General features: G+C 57.3%; 3 protein-coding genes across 3 annotated transcripts in view; 1 reads left to right on the top strand and 2 right to left on the bottom strand.

Annotated features, from left to right (window-relative positions):
- Nucleotides 1–2,922: 2,922 nt before the first annotated feature.
- LOC135223073 (trithorax group protein osa-like) lies at nt 2,923–4,344 on the top strand. Its single transcript, XM_064261580.1, has one exon. The coding sequence runs from the start codon at nt 2,923–2,925 to the stop codon at nt 4,342–4,344; it is 1,422 nt and encodes a 473-aa protein (XP_064117650.1).
- Nucleotides 4,345–8,829: 4,485 nt separating this feature from the next.
- On the bottom strand, nt 8,830–9,546 carry LOC135223072 (glutamic acid-rich protein-like). Its single transcript, XM_064261579.1, has one exon. It carries the CDS (start codon nt 9,544–9,546, stop codon nt 8,830–8,832), a length of 717 nt encoding a protein of 238 aa, XP_064117649.1.
- A 365-nt stretch (nt 9,547–9,911) lies between these two features.
- The window catches only part of LOC135223070 (golgin subfamily A member 6-like protein 24), a 2,226-nt gene continuing 2,123 nt past the window's right edge, over nt 9,912–10,014 (bottom strand). Inside the window, exon 1 of the mRNA XM_064261578.1 lies at nt 9,912–10,014. This exon is cut by the window's right edge and continues 2,123 nt beyond it. Coding sequence (XP_064117648.1) covers nt 9,912–10,014 — 103 coding nt within the window.

Raw genomic sequence — 10,014 nt, 5'->3', positions numbered from 1 at the left:
GAGAGAGAGAGAGAGAGAGAGAGAGAGAGAGAGAGAGAGAGAGAGAGAGAGAGAGATTATAGATCAGTTTCCTTACCGAGAAGTTTTAAGTGTATAAAAAAAATGTTGCTTACCTCTATATAATAATGATAGTAATAGGCCAACATTTGTACACAAGTGCGTGTTGAATTTAGGTTATTCAAATCGGGCAGTTTTTATTGAGTTTCCTTCGTATTAAGTTTTTTTTCCAATTCTCTGGAATCGACAGACGGATATTGCATTTGCATGGAAAAAGACGTTGTTCTCGTGGAGAAGGAGAACCCACCCACTTCATCAAAAGATGCAGCAGCATCCCTGGGAGACGAGATCCGTAATTCGACATCTCATCTCGCGAAAGATGAGACGATGTAGTAGGATCCAAGGAAATGAATTTGACCTGGGACTGCGATGATTAGCGTATATTGATGTCTCGATCTGATTAATCCTAAGCATTATTTTCGACTTCTCGTGCATTGGTAATTCCTCAGGGTTCGTTCTTGAAATGGAGATGAAGAAGAATGAAGAGTGCTTGCTTAGTGTTTGGCATCGAACTCTTCTTTATGCAGTGTCTTCAGATTATAATGTGACCCTTCATTCTTATCTATAATGTGACCCTTCATTCTTATCTCATAATAGTCATGGTTGGAAGATGGCTAAAGACTACAGAAAACTGCTTTCAAAAATTATAAGCGTGAGAAGGCACTTGGTATGATAATTTTCTAAAGTCGTTTTTATAAACAATTATCTCTGTATCAAACTTGCAGTTAGTCAAACAAAAATGTCCCTGGAGAGAAGCGTTTTTTTGTAATTTTTAACCTGACAAACTTAAAGTATTCTATGATTCAGTTTTAGAGTATTCTATGTATCCAACTAAAAGTGTTCTTTGTATCCAATTTAAAGTAGTTATGTATCCAACTGAAAGTATTGTGTGTCCAACTTAAAGTATTCTGTATCCAGATTAAAGTATTTTGTGTATCCAACCTAATTTAAATTATTCTCTGTATCGAATTTTAAAGTATTGAATGACTTAAATTGACGTGTTCTATGTATGCAGCTGAAATTACTCGTTTGTATCCAACTGAAAGTGGTCTTACGCATCAACCCTCTTGATTTGAGACTGCCTTGACGAAGTTACGCATTTTCAGCTGACAGCTGAAAATGCATAGCGGGCAAGAGGGCTTTCGAACTGGGTCGAATCCAAAAGTCTCAATTTTCCTCTTACTTAAATTTGTTTCCACTCTTCTACTATCTTTAACTCAGTTGCTCAACCTAGCTGTCCCCCCCTCTTCACTGGAACCTTCTTACAGGTTGGGCAGGGGCTGGGCTTATGCACATTGGCTCTTTCTTGATCCAAATGGCAGAGACTGTAGAGGTTTGGTCCGCCTCTCGAGTATGTTTGGACCCTGAGGATGTTGATATAATTTCATACCAATATCTATCGGGGCGGAACTACCTATGGGGGACTTGCCTGTGGAATCCGGGGAGGTATAGTCTCTACGGTAGGACTCTCGGCATTCTTTCCGGTGTGCCCTCTATTGTAACATGAATGGGGATGATTGCATACTAGTTATGCCCTCAGTCCTATCAAGCGGGGTTTGCTTACACTTGAGCCACTTATGTTATGATAGAGCTATCCCTTCGGGGTAGGGTAGGGAGTGGACATATGGGAGTCAGTCTCTGCTGAGTGTCTTTGGTGAGAGAGGGGTTGGTGCGGTGGGCTTGGTTTTCTGCCTGATTTGCAGTAGGTTTTTCAAATTTCTCTTCACAGATTAATGATTAACGACCCTACAATAAACTCCCCTGGACAATGCGACCTGACACTACCCTCCTCTTCGATCTCTGGCATGAACAAGGACAATCCTAAAGAAAATTCAATTGTACAGAAGACGACCCATGACAAGACATTGAATGTGGCTATGGAAAGCTCTAGCAGTGGTGAGAGAATCCTCTCCTTTATGTTGATTCTCTCTCCTCAGATTTAAATTGTTTTGCTTTTATGGAAATGTTTGGAAGGTATGGTGAAATTAAAGTCATTAAGTATTGTGAAACTGAAGATTTTGCATTTTGGAGGTTTTGGATTGAGTTTAACGCCAAACATCCCATGTGGGGAAGTACATCATCTGACAGGAGAGGAAATATCCTCCTAGATTTTATAGATAAAAAAAATTTGATTATTTTAAATGATGGTTCTCCAACAAGATTTGATGTTCATCATAATACCACATCTGCAATAGACGTCACTTTAAGTTCCCCAGAAATTGCCACAGATTTCAGTTGGAAAGTAAATATAATTTATTTGGGAGTGACCACTGGCCAATACAAATTGAGTTGAAAAGTAATACTAATATAACATATATACCGAAGAGGAAAATGGAGGAAGCAAATTGGAATTTATATAAAGAGAAAACGGTAATTAACAAAAAACTATCAGACTCTACAAACCACATAGATGCTTATGAACATCTAGTAAAAACAATAGATGATAAAGCAAATGAAATTATTCCAGTTACCTCAGGCAATCCGACTAGACATACTGGTACCCTGGTGGAATGAGGAATGTAAAGCAGCAAGGAAGATAACGAGAACATGCTTTAGAAGATATCTGAGACATAAATGTGATGCCAATAGAATTGCGTATTTGAGAGCTAAAGCAAAGCAGAAAAGAATATTCAAGATAGCCAAAAGAAATTCATGGAAAAATATATTAATAATATAAATTCTAAAACTCAAGACAAAGAAATCTGAAAGAAAATAAATAAACTGCAGGGTAGATATCGGCCAGAACCATTACCTATATTAAAAGTAGAAAACGGCTATATTTCAAACCCCAAACTAGTAGCAAAGGAATTGGGTAAATGCTTCGCCAAAACATCGAGTATCTCAAATTATACAAAGAAAACTATAATGCTTCCTTCCCCACCAAAGCAGGAGGAAGGGCTCCATCAGTTGTGGCCAGAGGCTGCCCGTCCACACCAAAGCAGGAGGAAGGTCTCCACCAGCAAGAGGCCAGAAGCTGCCCGTCCCCGCCAAAGCAGGAGGAAGGGCACTGGCAGCTGCCCATCCCCGCCAAAGCAGGAGGAAGGGCTCCACTGGCAGCTGCCCGTCCCTGCTGGAGCAGGAGGAAGGGCTCCACCAGCAGCTGCCCGTCCCTGCTGGAGCAGGAGGAAGGGCTCCACCGGCAGCTGCCCGTCCCCGCTGGAGAAGGAGGAAGAGCTCCACCGGCAGCTGCCCGTCCCCGCTGGAGCAGGAGGAAGGGCTCCACCAGCAGCTGCCCGTCCCCGCCGGAGCAGGAGGAAGGGCTCCACTAGCAGCTGCCTGTCCCCGCTGGAGAAGGAGGATGAGCTCCACCGGCACCTGCCCGTCCCTGCCGGAGCAGAAGGAAGGGCTCCACCAGCAGCTGCCCGTCCCTGCCGGAGCAGGAGGAAGGGCTCCACCAGCAGCTGCCCGTCCCCGCCGGAGCAGGAGGAAGGGCTCCACCAGCAGCTGCCCGTCCCCGCTGGAGCAGGAGGAAGGGCTCCACCAGCAGCTGCCCGTCCCCGCTGGAGCAGGAGGAAGGGCTCCACCAGCAGCTGCCCGTCCTCGCCGAAGCAGGAGGAAGGGCTCCACCAGCAGCTGCCCATCCCTGCTGGAGCAGGAGGAAGTGCTCCACCAGCAGCTGCCCGTCCCCACTGGAGAAGGAGGAAGGGCTCCACCGGCAGCTGCCCGTCCCCGCTGGAGAAGGAGGAAGAGCTCCACCGGCAGCTGCCCGTCCCCGCCGGAGAGGAGGCAAAAGGGAAGGGCTCCACCGGCAGCTGCCCGTCCATGCCTTGGAGAGGAGGAAAAGGAGCTCCACTGGCAGCTGCCCGTCCCCACCGGAGCAGGAGAAAGGGCTCCACCGGCAGCTGCCCGTCCCTGCCGGAGCAGGAGGAAGGGCTCCACCGGCATCTGCCCGTCCCTGCTGGAGAAGGAGGAAGAGCTCCACCGGCAGCTGCCCGTCCCCGCCGGAGCAGGAGGAAGGGCTCCACCGGCAGCTGCCCGTCCCCGCTGGAGAAGGAGGAAGAGCTCCACCGGCAGCTGCCCGTCCCCGCCGGAGCAGGAGGAAGGGCTCCACCGGCAGCTGCCCGTCCCTGCTGGAGAAGGAGGAAGAGCTCCACCGGCAGCTGCCCGTCCCCACCGGAGCAGGAGGAAGGGCTCCACCAGCAGCTGCCCGTCCCCGCTGGAGAAGGAGGAAGAGCTCCACCGGCAGCTGCCCGTCCCCGCAGGAGGAAGGGCTCCACCAGCAGCTGCCCGTCCCGCTGGAGAACGGAGGAAGAGCTCCACGGCAGCTGCCCAGTCCCCGCGGAGTAAGAGGAAGGGCTCCACCGGCCAGCTGCCGGTCCCCGCCAGGAGCAGGAGGAAAGAGCTCCACCAGCAGCTGCCCGTCCCACCCGGAGAAGGAGGAATAGCTCCACCGGCAGCTGCCCGTCCCCGCTGGAGCAGGAGGAAGGGCTCTACTGGCAGTTGCCCGTCCCCGCCGGAGCAGGAAGGGCTCCACCGGCCTCTGCAATCCCCGGCGGAGCAGGGAGGAAAGGGCATCCCACCCCGTAAGCTACCCGTCCCCGCCGGAGCAGGAGGTCCAAGGGCCTCCCGTACTCCTGCAGCTGGCCCATCCCCACTTGGAAAGCAGGATGGAAGGGCTCCTAGCAGCAGCTGTCCCATCCCCACCTGAGCATGAGGGCTCCCACCCCGCAGGAGGCCAGGATGCTGGCCCATCTCCATCGAAGCAGGTGGAAGGGCTCAACCTGCAGAATCCAAGAGGCTCTCCCTCTCCCCGCAAAAACAGGAGAAATTGCTCCACTGGCGGAGGCCAGAGGCTCCCCATCCCTGTCAGAGCAGAAGAGACAGCTTCACTAGCTGAGGCCAGAAGCTGCCCATCCCCGCGAAAACAGAAGAAAGGGTTTCACAGGTGGAGGCCACGAGAGGCTGCCCATCCCCGCTGAAGCAGGGGTAAGGGCTCGACTGGTGGAAGGAGAGGCTGCCAATTCCCGCCGAAGCAGGAAGAAGGGTTCGACAGATGGAGGCCAGGGGCTCGACCGGCAGAGGCCAGGAGAGGCTGCCTGTCCCCACAAAGTAGGAGGAAGGGCTCAACCGGCGGAGGCCAGGAGAGGCTGCCTATCCACGCGAAGCAAGAGGAAGGGCTCAACCGGCAGAGGCCAGGAGAGGCTGCCCGTCTCCGCAAAGCGGGAGGAAGGTCTCGACTGCCAGAGGTCAGGAGAGGTTGCCCGTCTCCGCAAAGCGGGAGGAAGGTCTCGACTGCCAGAGGTCAGGAGAGGTTGCCCGTCCCCGCCGAAGCAGGGGGAGGGGCTAGACTGGCGGTGGCCAGGGGAGACTGCCCGTCCCAGCCGAAGCAGGGGGAGGGGCTCGACCGGCGGTGGCCAGGAGAGGCTGCCCCCGTCCCAGCCGAGCAGTGAGGGGCTCGACTGGCAGTGGCCAGGAGAGGCTGCCCGTCCCAGCCGAAGCCGGGGGAGGGGCTCGACCGGCTGTGGCCAGGAGAGGCTGCCCGTCCCAGCCGAAGCAGGGGGAGGGGCTCGACTGGCAGTGGCCAGGAGAGGCTGCCCGTCCCAGCCGAAGCCGAGGGAGGGGCTAGAGTGGCGGTGGCCAGGGGAGACTGCCCGTCCCAGCCGAAGCAGGGGGAGGGGCTCGACCGGCGGTGGCCAGGAGAGGCTGCCCGTCCCAGCCGAAGCAGGGGGAGGGGCTCGACTGGCAGTGGCCAGGAGAGGCTGCCCGTCCCAGCCGAAGCAGGGGGAGGGGCTCGACTGGCAGTGGCCAGGAGAGGCTGCCCGTCCCAGCCGAAGGGGGGGGAGGGGCTCGACCGGCTGTGGCCAGGAGAGGCTGCCCGTCCCAGCCGAAGCCGGGGGAGGGGCTCGACCGGCGGTGGCCAGGAGAGGCTGCCCGTCCCAGCCGAAGCAGGGGGAGGGGCTCGACCGGCGGTGGCCAGGAGAGGCTGCCCGTCCCAGGCCGAGCGAAAGGGGGGGGAGGGGCTGACCGCGGTGGCCCAGGGGAGACCTGCCCGTCCCAGGCCAAGCCGGGGGGAGGGTTCGACCGGCGGTGGGCCAGAGAGGCTGCCCGTCCCGCCGAGCGGGGGAGGGGCTCGACCGGCGGTGGCCAGGAGCGGCCTGCCCGTTCCCAACCCGAAGCAGGGGGAGGGGCTAGACTGGCGGTGGCCGGGGGAGGATGCCCGTCCCAGCCGTACAGGGGGAGGGACTCCCGACCGCGGGGGTGGGCCAGGGAGAGGCCCTCCCGCCCACCGAAGGTCAGGGGGGGGGAGGGGCTCGACCGGCGGGGGTGGCCAGGAAGAGGGGCTGCCCGTCCAGCCGAAGCAGGGGGATGACCTCCGGGGGACTGGCCCGGTGGCCAATGGGGGAGGGGAAGGGGTCTAGGCGTCCCAAGCCAAGCAGGGGGAGGGGCCTCGACCGCCGGTGGCCCAGGATAGGCTGCTCAGCCGAAGCAGGGGGAGGAGGCTCGACCGGCGGAATGGCCAGGAGAGGCTGCCCGTCCCAGCGAAGCAGGGGGAGGCTCGACCAGGCGGTGGCCAGGAGAGGCTGCCCGTCTCCGCCGAATGAGAGGGAGGGGCTCGACCGGCGGTGGCCAGGAGAGGCTGCCCGTCCCAGCCGAAGCAGAGGGAGGGCTCGACCGCGGGTGGCCAGGAGAGGCTGCCCGCCTCAGCCGAAGCAGAGGGGAGGGGCTCGACCGGCTGTTCTTATTGGACTGGCCCTAGCAGGAGAGGCTGCCCGTCCCAGCCGAGCAGAGGGGCTCGACCGGCGGTGGGCCCAGGAAGCTCCGCCGTCCCAGGCGAAGCAGGGGGAGGGGGCTCGACGGCGGTGGGCCAGGAGAGGCTGACCCGTCTCAGCCGAAGCAGGGAGGGGCTCGACCGGCGGTGGCCAGGAGAGGCTGGCCCGTCCCAGCCGAAGCGAAGTAGGGAGGGGCCTTCGACCGGCGGTGGCCAGGAGAGGCTGCCCGTCCCAGCCGAAGCAGGGGGAGGAAGCTCGACCGGACCGGTGGCCAGGAGATTGGCTGCCCGTCTCAGCTTGAAGCAGGGGGAGGGGCTCGGACCGGCGGTGGCCAGGAGAGGCTGAACCGTCCCAGCGAAGCAGGGGGGAGGGGCTCGACCTGCTGTGGCCAGGACCGAGGCTGCCCGTCCCAGCCGAAGGCAGGGGGAGGGGCTCGACCGGCGGTGGCCAGGAGAGGCTGCCCGTCCCAGCCGAAGCAGGGGGAGGGGCTCGGACGGACGGTGGCCAGGAGAGGCTGCCCCGTCCCAAGCCGAAGCAGGGGGGGGTTGGGAGGGCTCGACCGGCGGTGGCCAGGAGAGGCTGCCAGTCTCAGCCGAATCAGAGGGAGGGGCTCGAGGCGGCGGTGGCCAAGGAGAGGCTGCCCGTCTCAGCCGAAGCAGAGGGAGGGGCGACCGGCGGCAGGAGAATCGACCGAGGCCAGAGGGACGGTCGACCAGGAGGAGGCTGCCGTCCCGGGCTAAGCAAGAAGCACCGCGGTTGAGGAGGGACTCCCGAGGCCGAGCAGGTGGCCAGGATGCCCGGAGGCTCCCGACCGGGCGGTGGCCAGGAGAAGGGGCTCCCAGCCGCAAGTGGACTCACCGATGGGCCAGGGGGCTGCGAGCCGGAAGGCAAGGTGGAGGGGCTCGACCGGCGGTGGCCAGGAGAGGCTGCCCATCCCAGCCAAGCAAGCGGATTTCACCAGTTGGAGCTAATGGTTGGCTGGGGGAAACCAGCCATTGGCCCAACCGGCATAGTCCATCCGCCTGCCTTGATGGGGAAAGGCACCCGTTGGTCCTCGCTGGTAGAGTCCATCCGTCTGCCTCGGCGGGGAAGGGCACCCACTGGCCCTCGCTGGTAGAGTCCGTCCATCTGCCTCGGCGGGGAAGGGCACCCACTGGCCCTCGCTGGTAGAGTCCGTCCATCTGCCTCGGCGGGGAAGGGCACCCACTGGCCCTCGCTGGTAGAGTCCGTCCATCTGCCTCGGCGGGGGAAGGGCCCACCCACTGGCCCTCGCTGGTAGAGTCCGTCCATCTGCGGTCGCGGGGAAGGGCACCCACTGGCCCCTCCCCCCCGCTGGTAGAGTCCGTCCATCTGCCTCGGCGGGGAAGGGCACCCACTGGCCCTCGCTGGTAGAGTCCGTCCATCTGCCTCGGCGGGGAAGGGCACCCACTGGCCCTCGCTGGTAGAATCCGTCCATCTGCCTCGGCGGGGAAGGGCACCACTCCCGGCCCTCGCCTAGGTCCCTAGTTAGGGCATCCACTGGTTCTCGCTGGTAGAGTCCGTCCACTTGACCTGGTAGGGGAGGTCACCTATTGGTCCCTGCAGGCAGAGTCCATCCGCCTGCCGCAGAGGTAAAGGGATGCCTTTGGCCCATGCTGTTGCCCCAGTGGGAAGGGCAAATATCATCCCCCACTGAGGCAGGTGGAAGGGCTCATCCCTCAGCTGTCAGACATGCACCCTTTCTCACTGGGACTGGTAGATGGAGTCCGTCAATGGGAGCCAACAGTTGATCGGGGGAACCAGCTGTTGGCCCCATTGGTTGGAGTACGCAGTGGGAGCCAGTGACTGGTTGGGGGGAACCAGACACTGGCCCACTGGTGGAGTCCGTCAGTTGGAGTCGATGGCTGATTGGGGGGAATCAGCCATTGGTCCCACTGGTGGAGTCCATCTGCCTGCCACGGTGGGGAAGGGCAGTTGCTGGCCTCTGTTGGTGTAGTCCATCCACCTGCCTTGGTGGAGAATGCCAGGCTTTGTCACCTGCAAGCCAAGTCCAGGACCAGACTTTTTACCTCTTGTCCATCCCTCACCATCTGTTTCCTCCTCGCTGGAACTGAGTCCTCGTAACCTTTTGGTGGACTTGTTTCCGAGCCTGTTTCATTTGGCTCTTTTGCTCCTTCGTCTTCTTGCGGCATTTTTTCGCTTGCGGTTTTGGCGGCTTCATCTTCTGTAGTCCCGGAATTCGTTTCCTTGGTAACCCTGGAATCCGCCATACATACTCTTGAGCCTGAGTTTTAGCTTTAGCTTTAGCTTTAGCTTTAGGCCTGATATGTTCTGAGTTCTCATCCTCTTCCTCTTGTTCTGAGTCTTCTTCTTGATCTGATTCCTCCACATCATCCTCATCTTCTTCTAAGTCCTCCTCATCCTCCTCATCTTGTTCAGAGTCGTCCTCATCCTCCTCAGAGTCCTCTTCATCCTCTTCTTCTGAGTCATACTCGTCCTCCTCATCTTGCACTTCTGAGAACTCCTCATCTTCTGAGTCTTCCCAATACTTTGATTCTTCGCTGTCATCTTGTGATTCGTCGTTGTCTTCCATTTCTACAGCGTCCTCTATTATTGAATTTTCTTCAACTCCTGATTCAGGTTCACTGTTCACAGGCGCATAATCTTCACTCTGATCTCGCTGCCTCTTTCTCCTTCTGTTTCTCCGTTTTCCTTTCTTCTCCTCTTCTATCCATTCTTCTTCCAATTGTTCCACATCATAGATGATGTTAATGGGATTGGCAATGGATAGTTGGGCCATTTCCACGTCGACCTTCCCAGCGTCCTCATCTGAAAGGTTTGGACTTCCAAATCCTCCTCCTTCAGGTTCACCGTCTTCTACTTCAGGTCTGGCGGCTGCTTCTGAAACAACAGTGTTTTCCTTCTCAAGATGCTCTTGCTGTCTATCCTGCCTCTTTCTGTGTCTATTTTTCCTTTCTTTTCCTTTCTTCTCTCTGAGGCGTTCTTCTTTCACGTTATCCACTTCATTCAGTGAAGTAGGTAGAATTCTGTCCTCGTCGACTGGGGGGTTGTCACAACTTTCTTTGGGCTCAACTTCTTCATTGTCTAACACTGTAACTTTTCTCTTTAAAACGCTCTTGCGGTCTCTCCTGCCTCTTTCTGCGTCTATTTTTCCTTCCTTTCCCCTTCTTCTCTCTGCGCATTTCTTCTTTTCATCATTCTTCCGACTTCATTCAGTGAAGTAGGTAGAATTCTGTCCTCATCGACT

The sequence above is a fragment of the Macrobrachium nipponense genome, chromosome 8, assembly GCF_015104395.2.
Source record: "Macrobrachium nipponense isolate FS-2020 chromosome 8, ASM1510439v2, whole genome shotgun sequence".
In the NCBI taxonomy this organism is placed as follows: Eukaryota; Metazoa; Arthropoda; class Malacostraca; order Decapoda; family Palaemonidae; genus Macrobrachium; species Macrobrachium nipponense.
The sequence above is the reverse complement of the archived record's forward strand: the minus strand, read 5'-3'. Positions and strand labels throughout refer to the sequence as shown.